Source organism: Staurois parvus, unplaced genomic scaffold (assembly GCF_062004578.1).
Source record: "Staurois parvus isolate SC_StPar_1 unplaced genomic scaffold, SC_StPar_1.0 ptg000721l, whole genome shotgun sequence".
In the NCBI taxonomy this organism is placed as follows: Eukaryota; Metazoa; Chordata; class Amphibia; order Anura; family Ranidae; genus Staurois; species Staurois parvus.
In genome coordinates, this window is record NW_028318517.1 from 337,196 (window position 1) to 360,796 (window position 23,601).

Consider the following 23,601-nt stretch of genomic DNA (forward strand, 5'->3'; position numbering starts at 1 on the left):
TGTGTATATGACATTGGCGAATATATATTTGCTGGTAAAGGCCCAAAGTCAACATAAATTGGGGGCCCAATTTATTACTGTTAAGAGGATTGTAGAAAAAGAATAGCTAGCTGCACATTGAACACGACCTATTCATTGGTATATAACATGGTCTTGTGGTGCAATAGGGGGCTTTTGGTTTGTTATTTTGGACATACTTGCTGTTAGGAATGGACTGGCCAGCAATGGTGGGACTCACCTGCCTTTTGATCTGCAGTACCAGGGCTGGCCAGCGGGTGCTCCCAGCAATCAGAGACTCAACCTTTCAGCCAGCTAACACCTGGAACTGATGATGCTGGGGTATTTAAGGGATGGCCAGACCCACAGACTCTGCCTTGGTGTTGTGTTTGTCCTGGGCCCTGTATCTGTCCTGCATCCTGTTTCTGTCCCTCTGCCTGACCCTCTGTACTACGCTGCTTGCTACCTGCTGAACCTGGCCTGTGACCCCGACCATTCTCTGCTTGCTCCCCCTGTACCTACCTGCCCAATTGATATTGACCCGGCCTGCCTGACGACGCTTGCTTGTATGTACTGTTATCTGTGGGTGGTTTGGTTTGGTTTGTTTGCACTGTATTATGTTTAGTATTGCACTGCGTTTATGTTTGTATGGTTAGTGTTAATAAATTGTATTGTTTATCACATATCTGAAGTCTGCGTTTCCCTGCATCAGTCACACACCTCTGGTCATACCTGGGAGCCCTGACATTACACCAAGGCCAATCCTGACCAGAAGTGGCTGCACAGGGAAGCCATCTTGGATTGTTGATGGGAAGGATGGATCTTGATGAGGTTGAATATTTATATCTGCTAGTGTTTGATGACAGGGAGTATGCTTATCAAACTCTGAAGGAGTATACCCGGGATGAACTGCTAGAATGTATACGGCTCGCTCATGTTCTAGTAGATCAGGGCACAGAGTTCTCTGAGGTGCAGCCTTTGATTGAGGTTTGTGCTGAGTTGGTTTCATCTGGTTCCCCCGAATGCAGGGATGAATTTTTGCCACCATTTAGTGCAGACCAGGTAGAGTCCCTGGTGTGGTTATTAGAGGATGATGTGGGTTACTTTCTGGAGCGTTATTCCACATGTTCACCACAGACACTAAGAGATTGTATAAACGCAGTGCAGTCATTGACCAGACAGGCTTTGTGTAAGCTCAGCTTTGTTCAACCCATACTGCAGACATGGACAGACTTGTTGCACCCAGCCTCAGTCAGCTTACAAAGACCCAGTCCTGCTTCTAATCTATTTCCTCAAAACTCTATTCCTGCATTCCCAACAGCTCCTCCTGCCCTGCTATCTACCGCATGTCAGTACCCTGTTCCCACTCGCTGCACCTATCCTGCCTTTAACCCTGTAAAAGAGCCCTCTGTAGCAACCGCTCCCTCTCCTGTTCCATCCTCCAGCTCTTCTCTGTCTCCAGCTGCTCCATTCGTTTGCAGACCTGCGTTTACTTGCAGTGCTCCAGTAGTTAAAACCAGAAAAAAGCGAAAATTCTTTCCAACCAATACCATCCTGCCAGTATCCAAACCGGTGAGCCTGCCTTCCGTGGTTCAGCCTGAAGCCTCTACTCAGCCTGAAGCCTCTACTCAGCCTGATGCCTCTACTCAGCCTGATGCCTCTACTCAGCCTGATGCCTCTACTCAGCCTGAAGCCTCTACTCAGCCTGATGCCTCTACTCAGCCTGATGCCTCTCTTCAGCCTGATGCCGGTACACAGCCTGATGCCTCTCTTCAGCCTGATGCCTGTATGCAGCCTGATGCCTCTCTTCAGCCTGATGCCTCTACTCGGCCTGAAGCCTCTACTCGGCCTGATGCCTCTACTCGGCCTGAAGCCTCTACTCGGCCTGAAGCCTCTACTCGGCCTGATGCCTCTACTCGGCCTGAAGCCTCTACTCGGCCTGATGCCTCTACTCGGCCTGAAGCCTCTACTCGGCCTGATGCCTCTACTCGGCCTGAAGCCTCTACTCGGCCTGATGCCTCTACTCGGCCTGATGCCTCTACTCGGCCTGAAGCCTCTACTCGGCCTGATGCCTCTACTCGGCCTGAAGCCTCTACTGGGCCTGATGCCTCTACTCGGCCTGAAGCCTCTACTCGGCCTGAAGCCTCTACTCAGCCGGACGCCGGCATTCAGCCTGATGCCTCTACCCAGCATGATGAACTGATCCAGCCTGACGATCCTATTAGGCCAGTTGACTCGATGCCCGCTGTTGATCCAGATGATCCGGTACCTGATCCGGTGCCCGCTGTCGAGCCAAATGACCTGATGCCTGGTGACCCAGTGCCCGCTGTCATACCTGGTGACCCGATGCCCGCTGTCGAGCCAGACAATCCGGTACCTGATGACCCGGTGCTCACTGTCGTGCCTGTTGACTCGGAGCCCACTGCCTTGCCAGATGACGCGGTGCCCGCTGTCGAGCCAAATGACCTGATGCCTGGTGACCCAGTGCCCGCTGTCCAGCCAGACGATCCAATGTCTGACTCAGTGCCCGCGGTCATACCAGTTGACTCGGAGCCCACTGCCTTGCCAGATGACGCGGTGCCCACTGTCGAGCCAAATGACCTGATGCCTGGTGACCCGATGCCCGCTGTCCAGCCAGACGATCCAATGTCTGACCCAGTGCCAGCGGTCATCCCAGTTGACTCGGAGCCCACGGTTGTGCCTGGTGACTCGGTGCCCGCCGCCCCGCCTGGGGGCCTGAGACCTGTCGTTACGCCTGGGGGTCCGGTGCCCGCCACTCCGCCTGAGGGTCCGAGACCTGTCGCTCCGCCTGGGGGTCCGGCGCCCGCCGCTCCGCTTGAGGGCCCGAGACCTGTCGCTCCTCCTGGGGGTCCGGCGCCCGCCGCTCCGCCTGAGGGCCCGAGACCTGTCGCTCCGCCTGGGGGTCCGGCGCCCGCCGCTCCGCCTGAGGGCCCGAGACCTGTCGCTCCACCTGGGGGTCCGGCGCCCGCCGCTCCGCCTGAGGGCCCGAGACCTGTCGCTCCACCTGGGGGTCCGGCGCCCGCCGCTCCGCCTGAGGGCCCGAGACCTGTCGCTCCATCTGGGGGTCCGGCGCCCGCCGCTCCGCCTGATGGCCTGAGACCTGTCGCTCCTCTTGGGGGTCCGGCGCCCGCCGCTCCGCCTGAGGGCCCGAGACCTGTCGCCCCACCCGGGGGCCCGGTGCCTGCTGCTCCGCCCGGGGGCCCGGTGCCTGCTGCTCTGCCCGGGGGCCCGGTGCCTGCTTCTCCGCCCGGGGGCCCGGTGCCTGCTGCCCCGCCCGGGGGCCCGGTCACCCCGCCCGGGGGCCCGGTGCCTGCTGATCCGCCCGGGGGCCCGGTGCCTGCTGCTCTGCCCGGGGGCCCGATGCATGTCGCCCCGCCCGGGGGCCCGGTGCCTGCTGCTCCGCCCGGGGGCCCGGTGCCTGCTGCTCCGCCTGGTGGCCCGCTGCCTGCTGCTTCGCCTGGTAATCCGATGTGCCTCTGCCCGGAGTCCTGCCCGATGTGCCTCTGCCCGGAGTCCTGCCCGATGTGCCTCTGCCCGGAGTCCTGCCCGATGTGCCTCTGCCCGGAGTCCTGCCCGATGTGCCTCTGCCCGATGTGCCTCTGCCTGGTGTGCCTCTGCCCGGTGTGCCTCTGCTCGATGTGCCTCTGCCCGGAGTCCTGCCCGATGTGCCTCTGCCCGGAGTCCTGCCCGATGTGCCTCTGCCTGATGTGCCTCTGCCCGGTGTGCCTCTGCCCGGTGTGCCTCTGCTCGATGTGCCTCTGCCCGGTGTGCCTCTGCTCGATGTGCCTCTGCCCGGAGTCCAGCCCGGTGTGCCTCTGCCCGGAGTCCAGCCCGGTGTGCCGCTGCCCGGAGTCCTGCCCGGTGTGCCAGTCTTTGATATCCCGCCAGTTACCAGACCCGGGCGGTGGAACATTTTGCCCAGCTAGGACTGTTTGGAGCGTCCTGAGGCCGCTCCTTGGGGGGGGTACTGTTAGGAATGGACTGGCCAGCAATGGTTGGACTCACCTGCCTTTTGATCTGCAGTACCAGGGCTGGCCAGCGGGTGCTCCCAGCAATCAGAGACTCAACCTTTCAGCCAGCTAACACCTGGAACTGATGATGCTGGGGTATTTAAGGGATGGCCAGACCCACAGACTCTGCCTTGGTGTTGTGTTTGTCCTGGGCCCTGTATCTGTCCTGCATCCTGTTTCTGTCCCTCTGCCTGACCCTCTGTACTACGCTGCTTGCTACCTGCTGAACCTGGCCTGTGACCCCGACCATTCTCTGCTTGCTCCCCCTGTACCTACCTGCCCAATTGATATGGACCCGGCCTGCCTGACGACGCTTGCTTGTATGTACTGTTATCTGTGGGTGGTTTGGTTTGGTTTGTTTGCACTGTATTATGTTTAGTATTGCACTGCGTTTATGTTTGTATTGTTAGTGTTAATAAATTGTATTGTTTATCACATATCTGAGGTCTGCGTTTCCCTGCATCAGTCACACACCTCTGGTCATACCTGGGAGCCCTGACACTTGCACATGTGCGCTCTAACAAGGAAAATTTGGGCATATTATATAGCTAGCAAAAATAAGTGTTAGGGGTGCTAGTACATGTCAGATACTTATATAGCGCTGTCAATTTACGCAGCGCATTACATATAGATGTGGTAAATTCACATCAGTCCCTAACCCTCAAGGGGGGTACTAAGAGCCCAAACTTACATTCATACATATACTAGGGCCAATTTTGACAGGATCCAATTAACCTACCAGCATGTCTTTAGAGTGTGGGAGGAAACCGGAGTACCTGGAGGAAACAGAGGCACAGGGAGAACATGCAAACTCCAGGCAGGAGGTGCCATGGCTGGGATTCGAACCAATGACCCTAGTACTGCCAGGTGGAAGTGCTAACCATTTAGCCACTGTGCAACATTCAACTAGAACATGAAATAATCCCCCCAAAAAATACATAGTACAAATGTTTATTGATCAAATACACATTCCACATTTATTTGGACAGCAACATAAAGCTACATTCAATATCTTGGTGTGAAAAAAAAAAAAAGCAGGCTTGATGTTGCTAAAATAGAAGGGTCCTGCTCATAAGAGCTTACAATCTAAAAGATTATACTTATAATGAACTGTGCTTTCACAGGTTACAGCAGGAAACAAACGGTTAATATCACTTAGGCTTATCCACAAAACAAGCTGCAGATCGAAATATCAATATAAAAATACATACTTGCCAAAATAAAACACCTCCCACCTCCCCAAATCCCCCACACATACATTTCTCACCATGTATTTCAGTCTAAATAAAGCAAAGTGGAAGAGCAGAGCAATGGACATGTGTTAGGATTACAATGCAAAGATAATAAACACAATCATTGTACAATAACACACAAACACCTTAGAAGGAAGAACATGCAAAACATTTACAGCCCACATCAAAACACAGTGTGAGTGTGGCCTGGGGCAATTCACCACAATATCTCCCCCCAACACAGCGTGAGTGTGGCCTGGGGCTATTCACCACAATATCTCTTCCTCCCCCCCAAACACAGCGTGAGTATGGCCTGGGGCAATTCACCACAATATCTCTTCCCCCCAAACACAGCGTGAGTGTGGCCTGGGGCAATTCACCACAATATCTCTTCCTCCCCAAACCACCACAGACAAGGACTTGCAGAAAATATTGTGCCTGTACAAGGCAAAATCAGCCACTACTGCATCTCTTTATATAAGGTAGGCCACACCCACCACTGTCATTCATTGGGTCAGAGAAAGTGTTTGCACCTGAAGAATCCTCTTCCCACCTGCGGTAACCCTTGGTATACAGGCCCCACAAATAAGAGTCAGAAAGAAAGCCACAGTGAAGTGTACCTGTGCAGCATACAACAGAACATTGAACAGGAATGTGAAAGGGAACCCTATTGGCAATATTTCTTGGCCCTATGGGCACAATTCACTCCAGATTATCGCATGAGTTAAGGCAGTCACATGACCACATCTCGCATGCAATACTGAAAATGTCAATTCACTTTTGCTAGTATGCGGCATTTCCCATAAATCGGAAAAACACTCAGGAAATCAAACATAAAAAGGCCTTACACCGCGGTCACATCAAAGCCGATTTAGAAATTGTGCGACGTACAGTGAAGATGCCGATTCTTGCGATTTACAAGACATCTGACACAGATATCTATGCAAATCGTCACAAAAGTAGTACATGTACTACTGTATAAATCAGTGTCGGAAACGCACCCATGTGACCGCTCTATTAGCAGGCAATAGGGTGCAACTTGGCATACGATTTGCAAGTTGCATGCCATGCAAATCGCATGCCAAGTCGCATCCAGGGTGCATTGTGAGGAGAGATAACCTTTGCCCGCCTAGGTTTATTTGGAGGGATAAAAGTAAGAGACGGACAGAGAAGAGGACACACATCACAAAACAAGACCTCACAAGACAGGAGACAAGGGGCAACAGACGGAAACAGACACCCCCTGAAGTGAGCGCACTGAAAGCTGACACCACTGACACCATACAGTCCATATTGGGAACTAGAACTTTCATTTTCCTCAGATAACTTGTACTCCCCTTATATCTCCAGATACATTGTTTAGTCCGATAACGGTTCTGGTGAGCACAGGAGGGGATGTGACGTCATTTTACCTGCAGTATAAATTATTATCATTTCACTCCTCTGGGGAAGATTGATTTTACATATCCCTGAAGCTGATTCTGGCTTCTAGTCAATGGTTTATCCGGATGTATACAGTATATATATGACAAGGTAGACTACTTCATGTAACATTACATCTTCATCTCAGATTGTAAGCGGATTGGATTGGCCTGTGTATGGGATTCCAGATCAAGTCATGGCAAGGTACACGTTGAGCGTTGAATATCTGGTTGTAGAGAGATCACGGGGGGGGGATTTGTATATCTGTTGTCACATGTTGCTGAGTTACTGATTTCTTACACGACATTTCCAGACAGTTGGATGTAATTCATTAATATTTGGAAGTAATTGCTGGCTTGTATTTCTCCCCATTATTGTGGATTAGATCATTGTACTGTTATCTTGTATTGTTTATTATTTATCATCACCTATTATATTTCATCCCCATTTTGTACTGATTTATATTATTAATAAATATATATTTTTGCACATTATTGCATTTTATTTTGTCTTCCAATTATCACAAATACAGAACTGGGATGTCGGTTACTTTGTGAGAATTAGTAGGGAATCTCCTTCATTCCAGATCCCGCCTGTTTCCATGAATTGTATACGGATTATTTCCTCACAGATAAAGTTCTGACAATTTGTACCGTTCTGGTGTTTTTGATCCTCAGAAATGAGATCTGCCGTCATCAGACATGATGGATTTTCAGACATCTATCCCATAGTTTGTAGACTCTATAACTCTCCTACACACTGAATCATAGACACTGATTGGGGTTATTGTACCCAAGAAATGGCGCAGAATACACCTTTGTCTACATTTATAAGGAAAGACCATTTATTTGTAAAAACAAGAAGCAAGCAGAAATGGTAAAAAGTGGTGTTTAATTACCACAAAAATAAATATCTATTTGTGTGAAAAAATTACAAAAATATAATTTGGGTACAATGTTGCATGACTGTGTAATTGTCATTCAAAGTGTGAGAGTGCTGATAGTTACCAGTCAGCCTGGGCAGGAAGGGGGGGAAGTGTCCGGTATACAGGAGGTAGAAATATTTATTTTTAAAACAGACCTCTAAGTGTTTGTGAAATCTCCCACCACAAAATGTACTCAGCCAATCACAGGTCAGGACTCCATTTTTATTCTTCTCCTGCTATCAATGGCCGACCCGGTCCCACACTTCATCCATGTCTTTGGGGACCTCTGATCTCCTTATCAACTGTTCCTTCCATGATGAAGATCAGCCATGGAGTATATCTGAGGTGTATATCAGGGTGTGCTTCTTCCCCACATGAGAGCTGGGATGTCCAGCAACATTCATCTAGAAGACATTTCCCGCACTCAAGGCACTAATACACCTCCAGGGTTGTGTGGGACCACTGATGTACAGGAAGACAGGACTTCAGTGAGGAACATTTCCCGCACTCAGGACAGGAATATGACTTCTCCCCTGTGTAAGATCTCTGATGTGTTTCAATTTCTGATTTTTCTAAGACACATTTCTCACACTCAGAACAGGAATACAGTTTTTACATGTGAGACCTTTGATGTTTGACGAGTACTGTTTTTCGTACAAAACATTTCCCGCACTTGGAACAGGAGTATGGCTTTTGCCCCGTGTGATACATCTGATGTGTGACAATTTCTGATTTTCGTACAAAACCTTTTCCACACCTAGGACAGGAGTACAGCATTTCACCTGTGTGCAATCTCTGATGAATTTTAAGACTGGATTTATCTGAAAAACATTTTCCACATTCAGAACAAGAAAATGGCTTATCCCCGGTGTGGGATCTCTGATGTATGTTAAGACTGGACTTCTGTGAAAAACATTTCCCGCACTCAGGACAGGAATACGGCTTCTCACCTGTGTGAGATCTTTTATGCACCTTAAGTTTGGAATGAACCCTGAAACACTTCCCGCACTCAGAACAGGAATACGGCTTCTCTTCCATGTGAAACCTCTGATGTGTGACAAGTTCTGATTTTTGTACAAAACATTTTCCACACTCAGGACAGGAATTCTTGCCCATGTGAGACCTCTGATGTTTGAAAAGATGGGAGTTCTTTATAAAACATTTTCCACACTCAGGGCAGGTATATGGCTTCTCCACCATGTGAGATCTCTGATGTTTGGAAAGACTGGATTTCACTGAAAAATTCTTCCCACACTCAGGACAGGAATATGGCTTTTCTCCTGTGTGAGATCTATGATGTCTGTAAAGATGGAACTTCTGTGAAAAACATTTCCCGCACTCAGAACAGGAATGTGGCTTGTCCCCCGTGTGTAATTTCTTATGTCTGTAAAGATTAGACTTATCTGAAAAACATTTCCCGCACTCAGTACAGGAGAAGCTCTTCCCTGTTGGAAGGCCGGCCCGGTCCCGCACAGTCTGAGGATCCTCAGGATACGAGGAATCCGATGGTCCATCTACACTGGGTGGTGCCGGATGGACATTGGAGGGAGCCGGGTTTTCTCCTGGACTATACTGTGTGATGTCCTCATCTTCTACTTTCCAGTCTGGAGACAAAGTGAGACAATCCTCGGAGGTTTTCCTCATCTCCCGGCCATGGACTAAAATACAAAGACAAAGAGGATTACTAGACAGGAGCTGATTGGTTCCCCCAAACCAGGACTCCGCCCACATCAGGCAGCTTGGTCTCTGAGGAGCTTACAATTCTACCATTGCAGATGCAGGAGCAGTGTGACCGCACACAAGAGTCGCAGGATCTAAAGAACAATCCGGTCTTCACCAGAGCCACTGGAGGGGTGGATGTTGTGCTGCATGGCAGCCCCCAGGTTGCGGCTCTCTAACACACCCGTGCAGGCACAGTGCAACCAAATAGCATGCTGGAAGGACACGCGGTACACACAGGATACTAGGAACCAAGGTCACCTACTGCAGCAACCTAGGAAGGGGCTCCGGGGGAGAGGACGCAGGGAACACGTGTAAAGTGCAGGAGAGGGAGGGATGCTGAGCAATGGTGCAGAGAGAGAGACTCAGCAAGATGGAAAGGGCTGCAGGCAAACAACAGGAAACAATGCTGAGAAGGACACACACAGCAACAGGAAATGAGGGGATCCACGGACAGAAACCAAAGGGAATATAACTGCACAGCCAGAGGGAAAACACAGAGAACAAAGACAGGATCAAACAGCACACAGAATATGGGAATACTCAAGCAGCAGTGAACACCACAGGAACCAGAGGGGTGCGGCTTCCACATGAAGACACGTTGCTGGAACACTAATATACAGGTGCAAAGACTTAATAATGCCTAGGTTCAGGGGGGATAGACAGGAACCCGAGCAACACGGACAGGAGGCAAAACCCGGTGCTGGATCAATGTGAAGGGAAGCATGACAAGTATGGGTGGAGGAATGGATTTAGTGTTCATGACCCACCTGTGCTGATCTCTGTAGGAGTGACCTCCTCTATAAATGTCCCCGTTATTCCATCCTCCTCCATAGACTGCTGATCATCCCTCACATACGCCTCTTCTTCTTCTGCTTTACCCTCAAATTCTATATCGATTGGATCTCCACTCTAAATCAAGGAAATGAGAGAAAATATCATCTGTAAAATATAAGGTCACATAAACAATCCATATATTGTCCCACGTCCATGCTCTCCATCCCACCAACCTTGTAATGGTGAGGGATGGTGTGACCTTCCTGTGTGGAATCCCGGGAATACAGAGGACAGGGACATCTCTCTGGTGGGTTCCTGGTATTAGGTGGCTCCATCATATCCTTGTGTCCTTCTGAAAACTCCTCCATCACTCCATACTCCTCATCCTCCTCTTTATACTCTTCTTTAACATCAATATTATCATCCCCGAGGATTCCACTCTGAAAGATATAATAAAACATTCATTGTAACAAACATGCTGTGTATAAATCACAACTACCAATAATTGTCATCATCTACCTGATGATGGTGAGGGATGGTGTGACCTTCCTGTGTGGAATCCCGGGAATACAGAGGACGGGGACATCTCTCTGGTGGGTTCCCATGACTGGATCCATCTGTAGGAAACACACACACTGACTGAATCCATTGTTTCTATGTGTTTATCAGATGATGGGGGATCTAGGTGGATCCTCCGTACTGCTCTCTCCTTTACAATAAAGTCTCCTCTTACCCGGTGATGTGAGGGGCGGCTGATTGTCCATCATGACGTCCTTGTAGAGATCCTTGTGTCCTTCTAAATACTCTCACTCCTCCATGGAGAAATAGACAGTGACACCCTGACACCTTATAGGAACCTGACACACACAATGATACAGTCACCATCCAGACACATCCCTTGTCTGTTACTGGAGAATGTCCCAGAATTCCCGGCACCGCTCACCTCTCCTGTCAGCAGCTCAGTGATCTCTCTGGTGACTTCTAGAATCTTCTTCTTCTTTCTCTCTTCTATCAGGGAGGGAGGTGGAGGCAATGTGATGTCATATGATCTCCAGACTTCACAGGAGGAAAACTCTACATCTGAACACAAAGAGTCACATCAAATGATATTCCCAGAATCCTCCTCACCTCTCCATTCAGGTCTCCATTTTATTATAGCCCCACTTCAGGCTGAGGTATATAGCGCATCCAAGAGACCAAGCCGGGGTCACTACACAGAAAATCAATCCAAGGAAACAACAGGCAGGACGAGGAATAGCAAGAAGGAGCTGAGAGACAAATGAGAATATTGCTCAGCCAATGGGAGATGATCTCAGCATGACTTCCATCATGAAGGAGATGAGGGGGAGGGGAGGAAGTCACTGAAGGTGACCATAGATCCATGGAAATTCAGCTGGTTCAGCAGGGATCGCTCACATTTCCATCCATGTGTGGCCGCTGCAGGATAAAAGCCACTCCCCCAGCGGCTGCAGCCAATAGCTTCAGTGCTGATCCGTGTATTCTGAGAGTAGTAAAATCAAATGATATTCCCAGAATCCTCCTCACCTTTGCAGTCACGTCTTACATTTACTAACCCATTCTCTGCCAGGCACTGCGCTTCACTTTTAAATCCTGATCGACGGACCATTTTTGTAATTTTTCCATTTTTTTTTATTTTTCCATTACAGCTTTCAGTTTGTAAAAGACCCCCCCAAACCAAATATTTTCTGGAAGCACGTTACCAGTAACATATAAAGAAGGTGCTATTGATTTTTATGGCTCTGCAATATTTGCCCAAATGCTTATCAAAGCAATGTTTATGCCGAAAATACACTAAAATCATTATTAGGAGATACAAACACATCAAATGATACAAAATCCCTGCTAAATATAAAAATAGATATAAAATACCATTATTACGTTAATAAAAAAACAAAAGTACAAATAAAAACCAAATATTTATACTTCTTAAATTACGCCTTTTTGAAAGAAGGTAAAAATCGAACGTACGCAAAAATGTAAATATCCAAATTTCTTTAAAAATCTGGAGATTTTTATTTTTCAGTTACAGCTTTCAGAGTTTGTAAAAGACACTCAAAACAATACATTTTCTGAAAGCATAGGACCAGTAGAATAAAAAGAAGGTGTTACTGATTTTTAAGGCCCGTGATAATTGTGCATATGTGTATCAAATCAATATTTTTGTTAAATATGCACTAAAATTATCACTAGCAGATACAAACAGCAAATTGCACAAAATTCCTGCTAAGTATAAAAATAAATATAAAATACCTGTGTTGAGTTAATAAATAGCAAAAATACAAATAAATAACAAATATTTCTACATTTTAAATTGCACCTTTTTGCAAAATAGGAAAAATCGAACATACACAAAAATGTAAATATCCAAATTTCTCTAACAATCTGGAAGTTTTCATTTTTAACTTACAGCTTTCACAGATTGTAAAAGACCTCCCAAACCATACATTTCCGGTAAGCATAGTACCAGTGGAATAAACAGAAGATGCTACTGATTTTTAAGGCCCCGTGATAATTGCGCAAATATTTATCAAATCAATAATTTTGCTAACAATACACTACTCAAAAAAATTAAAGGAGCATTTTAAAAAAACATCAGATCTCAATGGGGAACAATCTCATGCTGGATATGTATACTGATATTGACTGCATAATGTGTTCATTACAGCAACTCAAAATGGTCCTCAGTAGATTGTATGGCCCCCACGTGCTTGTATGCATGCATGACAACATCGGGGCGTTCTCCTAATGAGACGACAGATGGTGTCCTGGGGTATTTCCTCCCAGATCTGGATCAGGGCATCACTGAGCTCCTGGACAGTCTGAGGTGCAACCTGGCGGCGTTGGATGGTCTGAAACATGATATCCCAGAGGTGTTCTATTGGATTTAGGTCAGACGAGTGTGGGGGCCATTCAATGGTATCAATTCCTTCATCTTCCAGGAACTGCCTGCATACTCTTGCCACATGAAGCCGGGCATTTTTGTGCGCCAGAAAGAACCCCAGACCCCCTGCACCAAGAGGAACCCAGGACCCCCTGCACCAGGAGGAACCCAGGACCCCCTGCACCAGGAGGAACCCAGGACCCCCTGCACCAGGAGGAATACAGGACCCACTGCACCAGCTTAGGGTCTGAATATGGGTGCAAGGATTTCATCCCAATACCTAATGGCAGTCAGGGTGCCATTGTCTAGCCTGTAGAGGTCTGTGTGTCCCTCCATGAATATGCCTCCCCAGACCATCACTGACCCACCACCAAAACGGTCATGCTGAACGATGTTACACGCAGCATAACATTCTCCACGGCTTCTCCAGACCCTTTCACATCTGTCACATGTGCTCAGGGTGAACCTGCTCTCATCTGTGAAAAGCACAGGGCGCCAGTGGTGGACCTGCCAATTCTGGTGTCCAATGCCAATCCAGCTCTATGGTGTCAGGCAGTGAGCACAGGGCCCACTGGAAAACGTTGGGCCCTCAGGCCACCCTCATGAAGTCTGTTTCTGATTGTTTGGTCAAAAACATTCACACCAGTGGCCTGCTGGAGGTCATTTTGTAGGGCTCTGGCACTGCTCATCTTGTTCCTCCTTGCACAAAGGAGCAGATACCGGTCCTGCTGATGGGTTAAGGACCTTCTACAGCCCTGTCCAGCCCTCCTAGAGGGGCTGGAGGTCATAAAGGCCTCTATTAATGCTTTCTTACCTGCCCAGATAGTAAAGCCGTAAAGGCTAAAGTTTCCTTTTTCTACTAGTATATATGTGATTTAGGGAGATGTATCCTGTTCTTGTTTTTGCTTATGTTTCCAGATTATTGAATATTGTATGTATTTATTTATTTTTTTGTATTTTTGTATAAAATGTAAGATGGTTGCAAGATTTTATTTCAATAAAATATTTCCATCTCTCCTAGAGGAACCGCCTGTCTCCTGGAATTTCTTCCGTGCTCTCGTCTCCTGGAATCTCCTCTATGCTCGAGACTGTGCCGGGAGACACAGCAAACCTTCTGGCAATGGCAGGTATTGATGTGTCATCCTGGAGGAGTTGGACTGCCTGTGCAACCTCTGTAGGGTCCAGGTATGACCTCATGCTACCAGTAGTGACACTGACCCGAGCCAAATGCAAAACTAGTGAAAAACAGTCAGAAAAGATGAGTAGGGGAAAAAATGTCAGTGGACTGTAAAACCATTTCTATTTTGGGGGTCGTCTCATTGTTGCCCATCTAGTGCACCTGTTGTTAATTTCTTTAACACCAAAGCAGCTGAAACTGATTAACAACCCCCTCTGCTACTTACCTGACCAGATCAATATCTCAGGAGTCTCATTGACTTGATGCTAGACTACGATTAATAAGTCTTCCTTTCATTTTTTTTGAGCAATGTACCTAGGTTCGGGGTGGATAGGAAGGAACCCGAGCAACACAGACAGGAGGCAAAACCCGGGGCCAGATAGATCCGCCGGATTGGTCTTCCTTAAATTTCTTTGAGCAGTGTACTCTAAAATCATTACCAGCAGATACAAACACAGCAAATGTTACAAAATTCCTGCTAGATTCCAACTAAATATAAAGCCTGTATAGAGATAATAAATAACAAATATTTGTACATTTTAAATTGCAGATTTTTGTGAAATGAAGAAAAAGGAAAGTATGCAAAACTGTAAATAAAAACAATTTACTCCAAAAATCTGGAGATTGTCATTTTTCACTTACAGCTTTCAGGGTTTGAAAGGACCCCCAAAACATATATGTTCTGAAGGCATCAGCCAATGGGAGATGATCTCAGCATGACTTCCATCATGAAGGAGATGAGGGGGAGGGGAGGAAGTCACTGAAGGTGACCATAGATCCATGGAAATTCAGCTGGTTCAGCAGGGATCGCTCACATTTCCATCCATGTGTGGTCACTGCCGGATAAAAGCCACTCCCCCAGCGGCTGCAGCCAATAGCTTCAGTGCTGATCTGTGTATTCTGAGAGCGGAGGAGTCCCCCCATTGTCAGAATACAAGAGTGCAGCGGGGAGGATTCCCCCATCCACCTCCAATGTGTGGATGGGGGAATCACTTCAGTTTTTATGGTCATCCCGCTGGCTGAACCATAAAACTGAACCATGTAGGCCAGCTTTGGGGGCAAATATATTATCATCAACTCCTCCCCCTGAAGGGGTTCATCTACGTATTACCTCCTCTGCTGCCAGATCCAGGAATGTGGACTCTCTGCTTCCTCATTCATGGAACTTCCTGTCTGGGTAGAAGTTAGAGGACATGACCAGCGGTTACTGGGTGTAAATAGAAAATAACATCTTATTACCTCCTCTGCTGCCACTTCCACCAATGTCGCCTCTATACCTCCTGTCTGTACCTGACATCACTTCCTGTCTGTACCTGACATCACTTCCTGTCTGTCTTCCATAGAGACTTCCTGTCTGGGTAGAAGTGCGATCCCCACCTTGTGGAGCTCAGAGGAACTGCAGCCCTGAGAATCATCTGGTAGTGTGACCCCGGCCTTGTGCTGGGTGTGTATGGACTGTAGATCCTTATAGAGGGGTCACCTCCACTCCCACCAAGGGGGACAGAAATATATGACTGCTCGGGGGACACATTTTGACCCCTTTGATTTTGCAGTAAATGTGATTGCATTAGTCCCGTTGATTTTCGTATTTCCATGTAATAAAAGGTGTCACACGAAGTTGGGTTCCCCTTCTTCTCCTCCCTGAGTGTGTATTTAGAGGCGGAGCTCCTGCTGGAACGGCGGTCGGAGGCGGAGTCTAGGAGGGAGACTGACAGAACCCGCAGCAGACTTGCAGGAGTGAGCGAGGAGGATCCGGTTCCTTTACCATCGGAGATGAGGAGAGTGTGAAGGATGTTTCTGACTCTGGGAGCTGAAAAGCTGGGAGTCCTATTGGTGTGGTGAGGGGGAAGCACTACTAGGGGGCGCCCTCACCATCCCGTGTACAAGAGGTGGAAGAAGGCGGGGCTACACTACAGCCCACACAGTTTGGAGGGCGGAGCACTTTCACACCTTATCAACTTTTCACTGATTGGTGGATTTTTGGAGTAAAATAAGTGGATTGAAGTAGCTGCAAAGTGGAAGCGGTGGACTTGCAGAGAACACTATACTGAGCACACAATATTGTCTGTCTCCATGGATTTGCACAGGATTTGAGATGATTTCCTATAGCAGCAAATCTGATGAGATGAATGAAGTGGGTGTAAAGTGGAAGCAGTGGATGTGCAGGGAGCAGCATCTTGAGCACAAAGCACTTTATGTTGTGGATGATTTGCACACGGTTCAGTTTCCTTCATTTATTGATAAACCCCATAAGACCAATGAAGTGGGTGTAAAGTGGAAGCAGTGGATGTGCAGAGAATAGGATTTGGAGCCCCGAGCTCTTTATCTCTGAATGTCTCCACATATTTGTAGTGTATTTGTGATGATTTCTGTGCACACACAATAGGACAGCGCTGTGACACATAATGCTCTTCTAGATGACAGGGAATCCTTCCCTTTGTTACAGCAGCAGTCCGCTAGAAGGTTTTTGTAGGTTTGGAGTTGTTACACATAGCGCGGGTTTTATCCATTTATAGTGATGACATCATTGCCCAAATCTGGGGTCACCAGCCATTTCCACCCTTTACTCCCAGCTGGGGGGCTTTGTATCCATATACCAGATGTTCTACAGGACTAAATCTGCAATCAATGTTACTGCAAAATCAAAGGGGCCAAAACCCCTCCCCCGAGGAGTCATATATTTCTGTCCCCCTTGGTGGGAGTGGAGGTGACCCCTCTATAAGGATCTACAGTCCATACACACCCAGCACAAGGCCGGGGTCACACTACCAGACGCTTCTCGGGGCTGCAGTTCCTCTGAGCTCCACAAGGTGGGGATCTCACTTCTACCCACACAGGAAGTCTCTATGGAAGACAGTAAGTGATGTCAGGTACAGACAGGAAGTGATGTCAGGTACAGACAAGAAGTCTCTATGGGAGACAGGAAGTGATGTCAGATACAGACAGGACATTTTAGGGGAGAGGTAAATAAGGAGGAAGCAGAGAGTTGACATTCCTGGATGTGGCAGCAGAGGAGGTAATACATAGATGAACCCCTTTAGGGGGAGGAGTTGATGATAATATATTTGCCCCCAAAGCTGGCCTACATGGTTCAGTTTTATCGTTCAGCCAGCGGGATGACCATAAAAACTGAAGTGATTCCCCCATCCACACATTGGAGGTGGATGGGGGAATCCTCCCCGCTGCACTCTTGTATTCTGACAATGGGGGGACTCCTCCGCTCTCAGAATACACAGATCAGCACTGAAGCTATTGGCTGCAGCCGCTGGGGGAGTGGCTTTTATCCGGCAGTGGCCACACATGGATGGAAATGTGAGCGATCCCTGCTGAACCAGCTGAATTTCCATGGATCTATGGTCACCTTCAGTGACTTCCTCCCCTCCCCCTCATCTCCTTCATGATGGAAGTCATGCTGAGATCATCTCCCATTGGCTGAGCAATATTCTCATTTGTCTCTCAGCTCCTTCTTGCTATTCCTCGTCCTGCCTGTTGTTTCCTTGGATTGATTTTCTGTGTAGTGACCCCGGCTTGGTCTCTTGGATGCGCTCGTCTGTTGCTTGCCCTGACCTTTCTCCTGATTCCTGGATCTCCTCCTCATCTCTCCTCCATATCCTCTTACACAGCTTTTCTCCACACCTGCAGTGACCCTGGGGGGAGGAAACTTGGCACCAGCACGCCGCCAAATCCATCCCCACCATTAGGGGCTCTGGAGACAATTGTCTGCTATTTACACTCCGTTCCTCCGCACGTCACCTGATCACATGACAGCTCACTTCCACAGATTCCGGACAGATTTCTGGATGGTAAAGGTCAAAGTTCACTCTTCAGGTTAGGAGAGGTAGGACGCACCCAGGAACTAGGATTTGGTTTGCATGAGAGCCTCATATAGAAGACCCATCAAGTCTCCCCATCCAAATGTCCCTCCATCTACAGTCTATATGTCCTATGACATCACACTGACCTCACTGCCCCTCCCCCAATGTCCCTCCATCCAGAGTCAGAGAATCCTATGACATTACACTGACCTCACAGCTCCTCCCCCCAATGTCCCTCCATCCGGAGTCAGAGAATCCTATGACATCACACTGACCTCACAGCCCCTCCTCCCAATGTCCCTCCATCCAGAGTCTATATGTCCTATGACATCACACTGACCTCACAGCTCCTCCTCCCAATGTCCCTCCAGCCAGAGTCAGAGAATCCTATGACATCACACTGACCTCACAGCTCCTCCCCCCAATGCCCCTCCATCTGTTTTTTTCTGATGTTCTTGGGATGTCAGCAGGTACTTGTTATTCTCACTAGCACAGTGGGACTGTTTGTCCTGTCATATGTAATGACATCAGAATTGCTTACGCCAAGCTTTACCCTGAGTTATGTGGGGGTCCTGTGTTGAATTTTGGATCCATTTTCGATTGAACTGAATGTATATGACATTTATAGCAATTATTACGGATTCTTTTTTGAGTGACCTCCATTGCTATTTTGTAAGAAATTTGGGCTTCAAAAACGTAAGTAATCTTCCTAGGAACATATTATGATATACTGCGTTTCCATGATCCCTTTATAATTCTGTCATTTCCGTCATCCCTTTATAATTCTGTCATTTCCACGATCCCTTTATAATTCTGTCATTTCCGTCATCCCTTTATAATTCTGTCATTTCCGTGATCCCTTTATAATTCTGTCATTTCTGTGATCCCTTTATAATTCTGTCATTTCCGTGATCCCTTTATAATTCTGTCATTTCCGTCATCCCTTTATAATTCTATCATTTCCGTCATCCCTTTATAATTCTGTCATTTCCACGATCCCTTTATAATTCTGTCATTTCCGTGATCCCTTTATAATTCTGTCATTTCCGTCATCCCTTTATAATTCTGTCATTTCCACGATCCCTTTATAATTCTGTCATTTCCGTCATCCCTTTATAATTCTGTCATTTCCGTCATCCCTTTATAATTCTGTCATTTCCGTCATCCCTTTATAATTCTGTCATTTCCGTCATCCCTTTATAATTCTGTCATTTCCGTCATCCCTTTATAATTCTGTCATTTCCGTCATCCCTTTATAATTCTGTCATTTCCGTCATCCCTTTATAATTCTGTCATTTCCGTGATCCTTTTATAATTCTGTCATTTCCGTGATCCTTTTATAATTCTGTCATTTCCGTCATCCCTTTATAATTCTGTCATTTCCGTCATCCCTTTATAATTCTGTCATTTCCGTCATCCCTTTATAATTCTGTCCCTTCCGTGATCCCTTTATAATTCTGTCATTTCCGTCATCCCTTTATAATTCTGTCATTTCCGTGATCCCTTTATAATTCTGTCATTTCCGTGATCCCATAATAATTCTGTCATTTCCGTGATCCCTTTATAATTCTGTCATTTCCGTCATCCCTTTATAATTCTGTCATTTCCGTGATCCTTTTATAATTCTGTCATTTCCGTGATCCTTTTATAATTCTGTCATTTCCGTCATCCCTTTATAATTCTGTCATTTCCGTCATCCCTTTATAATTCTGTCATTTCCGTCATCCCTTTATAATTCTGTCCCTTCCGTGATCCCTTTATAATTCTGTCATTTCCGTCATCCCTTTATAATTCTGTCATTTCCGTGATCCCTTTATAATTCTGTCATTTCCGTGATCCCATAATAATTCTGTCATTTCCGTGATCCCTTTATAATTCTGTCATTTCCGTCATCCCTTTATAATTCTGTCCTTTCCGTGATCCCTTTATAATTCTGTCATTTCCGTCATCCCTTTATAATTCTGTCATTTCCGTCATCCCTTTATAATTCTGTCATTTTCGTGATCCCTTTATAATGCTGTCATTTCCGTCATCCCTTTATAATTCTGTCATTTCCATGATCCCTTTATAATTCTGTCATTTCCGTGATCCCTTTATAATTCTGTCATTTCCGTCATCCCTTTATAATTCTGTCCTTTCCGTGATCCCTTTATAATTCTGTCATTTCCGTCATCCCTTTATAATTCTGTCATTTCCGTCATCCCTTTATAATTCTGTCATTTTCGTGATCCCTTTATAATTCTGTCATTTCCGTCATCCCTTTATAATTCTGTCATTTCCGTGATCCCTTTATAATTCTGTCATTTCCGTGATCCCTTTATAATTCTGTCATTTCCATGAACTCTTTATATTTCTGTAAATTTCTTCAAGTCAGTGTTTAAATACAGTGCCTATATTGTGGGAATCATTGCAGCTGTGTGTGCTACTTCCCCTACTGATGTAGTTCCCAGCCTTGCTATAACTTATGTCCATTTTGTAACCTTTATTATGATATTTATTTTGTTTCTATCTCTGTATACTACGCTGTTGCAGCACATTGCTGTATGATTATCAATCTTTATATGTGTATGCATCCTGCTGCTGTTTCCCCTCCTGGCCTCTGGGGACTGGACCCTCTATTGCTCCTTTGTTTTTTCACTGGGCTGATGGGCCGTTTGGTTGGGCCTGATGTGCGGCTGGGTGCCCGTGGTGTCTCTTGTGTATCCTTGTTAGGGTCCAAATGTCCGTGGCTTGGTAGGGACCTTCTGTCCCTCCCTGTGCAGACCTGTGATGTAGCATGAATGGCCATAGCACGCCGGTGTCATCACTGATGGCCGGACGCGGTGATGTCACACGTCACAACACAGACGTGCCGCACCTGGGGCACTACATAGGCCTCGGTTCACAGCCACCCAGTGCCATTCTTTCAGGGCTGTTAATCCGTACAGGTTATCAGATTTATAATCCTTGTGGCACAATCCTTATATCATGCCCTTTTCCAGTTGTGGTCGTCTCCTCGCCGGACAAGTGTGTTTGTTCCATCAATTAAGCACCAATATAAACATTTTTTGGTAAGATACCTTTTTGAAATTATTGGGATGAATAAGATATTAGATTGTTTTATCTATATTTACACCCTTACACCTGCCTTCCAATGACTGGCTGGGCCTACTTTTTTGATACCCCCAAAGTGTTTGACGGGCTGGCCCAGGTGTATTATCCTGTGGCTCTATGGTGACTGGGAGTCATCTCCTCATAGCTGGGATGTCATTGTAGTTGATGCTATTATACAAGTGACTACTCTAGGGAGGTGTTGTGTTACTTTCTTCCCCTCCCCCTTCCCTTTTCTCCTTTTTTTGGACAGTTGTCAGGAGTCAGAGATATACACAGTAATGTTATGGGGGGTAAGAAATATGTAACAAACGTTTTTCGCTGCTACTAGAAAAGATGGGACTATTGGGATGCAGCGCACACCCGGCTATACCACTAGTAACAGACAACAGACAGAACATTGATGCTGCGCTAATCACAATAATGCCGCAGATATTCCAATACAAATCATGAGATGAGAAGACAACAGAGAATACACCAGAACATCATCAGTAAATGGAAGGAATATGGGAGAGAAGGGAAAGGTGAGATCATAAAGGTCCAAAATGAGGACCACAAGGTGTAACAGATAATAAATTGTGACCGCGGGCAAAACGCACGGAAATGATCCGGGAGAAATAAAATATGAACTAAATCCCAGTAATAGTGGGACATAGGAGTCCGTCACAACATACATGACATAACGTGAATACAACTGAGGAGAAAGTGGAGCAAAATGTGAAAAATACAAAATGAAGAGCTTAATATGAAAAGTGTACAAACCACTTATCACAGAAGAATGACAATAACAACGCACAGCGCGGCCAAACATTGTGACCGTGCGACTAAAGAGTCACCACAATGTGCAACAAAGGCCATGTGACATAAACCGACTAATAAGTGACCATAGAAATACCATCAATAAATGTGGCAAACATATATAGAGTGCGGCTAGTATAAAAGAGGAAATGGTGATATAAACGCACAGCGACACCAAATGAATGGATTACTGAGCACCGCAAATACAATAACACAATGAAGAAATAAATAACATGTGACTAAAAAAATTTGTAAAAAAGACATAAAGTCCATGTGCAAAAATGTCCAACAAAAACACATAAAAAAACAAACCACAACGTGGATAGGTAAATGATTGTTGAATCCCACACCGGCTACATTGCCTCCTCACCTCTGTGCCCAGACCCCAAGGGGCCAAAAGGCTTTCAGGACACTCCCTGCAGGGGCCCTTTCAGTGGAATCCCAAATGGCGATGTAGGGATGATATCCCCTCACTGGTGGACCATACTGCTCAGCGGTGGTAATAGATCTTTCACCTTTGGACACGGAAATCCACCAGCGCACAGAACTCCTGCCAGGGGATTGTTGGACCAGAAAGAACAGCCAGCTCACAGCACTCCCAGGGAGACAAGAACAAGTCCTTCCATAGTGTGATGTTATAAATGAATCATATTTATTGTAAAGACAAATGAGGACTTACATGGGAACAGATCCAACAACACACCAATCACATGTGCTGATATGGGTGTACTGGGTGTACCAATATGGCTGTGGCCGTTCATGTCAGAAATGACGTCACCACATTCCGTTCTCCGACCTACGCGTTACGTCACTGTCATGTGACTTCATCAGGGACTTGCAATCAGCCGCCCCTCACATCACCGGGTAAGAGGAGACTTTATTGTAAAGGAGAGAGCAGTACGGAGGATCCACCTAGATCCCCCATCATCTGATAAACACATAGAAACAATGGATTCAGTCAGTGTGTGTGTTTCCTACAGATGGATCCAGTCATGGGAACCCACCAGAGAGATGTCCCCGTCCTCTGTATTCCCGGGATTCCACACAGAAAGGTCACACCATCCCTCACCATCATCAGGTAGATGAGGAACAATCACTGATAGTATCATTAGGATCTGTACATTATCTGCATTGTTACCATTGATGTCATTTTTATTATATATTCAGAGTGGAAACCTGAGAGATCCTAAAGTTGAGGTTAACAAAGAGATAAAAGAGGAGGAGGATGAGGATGGGGGGATGGAGGAGTCAGAGCTTCTAAGAGAACACAAAGATCTGTACCAGGACACCATGGTGGAGTCATCCAGCTACAGGAACCCACCAGAGAGATGTCCCCGTCCTCTGTATTCCCGGGATTTTACACAGGAAGGTCACACCATCCCTCACCATCATCAGGTAGATGATGACAATTATTGGTAGGTGTGATTTATACACAGCATGTTTGTTACAATGAATGTTTTATTATATCTTTCAGAGTGGAATCCTCGGGGATGATAATATTGATGTTAAAGAAGAGTATAAAGAGGAGGATGAGGAGTATGGAGTGATGGAGGAGTTTTCAGAAGGACACAAGGATATGATGGAGCCACCTAATACCAGGAACCCACCAGAGAGATGTCCCCGTCCTCTGTATTCCCGGGATTCCACACAGAAAGGTCACACCATCCCTCACCATCATCAGGTAGTTGAGGAACAATCACTGATAGTATCATTAGG

The 23,601-nt window shown here is 46.6% G+C and overlaps 2 protein-coding genes across 2 annotated transcripts in view; one reads left to right on the forward strand and one right to left on the reverse strand.

Annotated features, from left to right (window-relative positions):
* LOC149445397 (uncharacterized) overlaps positions 1-23,601 on the forward strand; it is a 127,719-nt gene that overhangs the window by 61,307 nt on the left and 42,811 nt on the right. The window lies entirely within an intron of this gene.
* On the reverse strand, positions 7,164-9,478 carry LOC149445398 (uncharacterized). The gene is made up of 2 exons (XM_089653866.1): positions 9,445-9,478; positions 7,164-9,211 (listed from the first exon to the last, which is right to left on the reverse strand). The coding sequence occupies exons 1-2, from the start codon at positions 9,476-9,478 to the stop codon at positions 8,220-8,222; spliced, it is 1,026 nt and encodes a 341-aa protein (XP_089509992.1). The 3' UTR covers positions 7,164-8,219.

Excerpts from the sequence above, each read along its gene's own strand:
- LOC149445398 (XM_089653866.1), bottom strand. The coding sequence starts at position 9,478 with ATGCAGCACAACATCCACCCCTCCAGTGGCTCTG. Across the intron at positions 9,212-9,444 it reads CCACCCCTCCAGTGGCTCTG|ACTGGAAAGTAGAAGATGAG; the intron begins GTGAAGACCGGA and ends CTTTGTCTCCAG.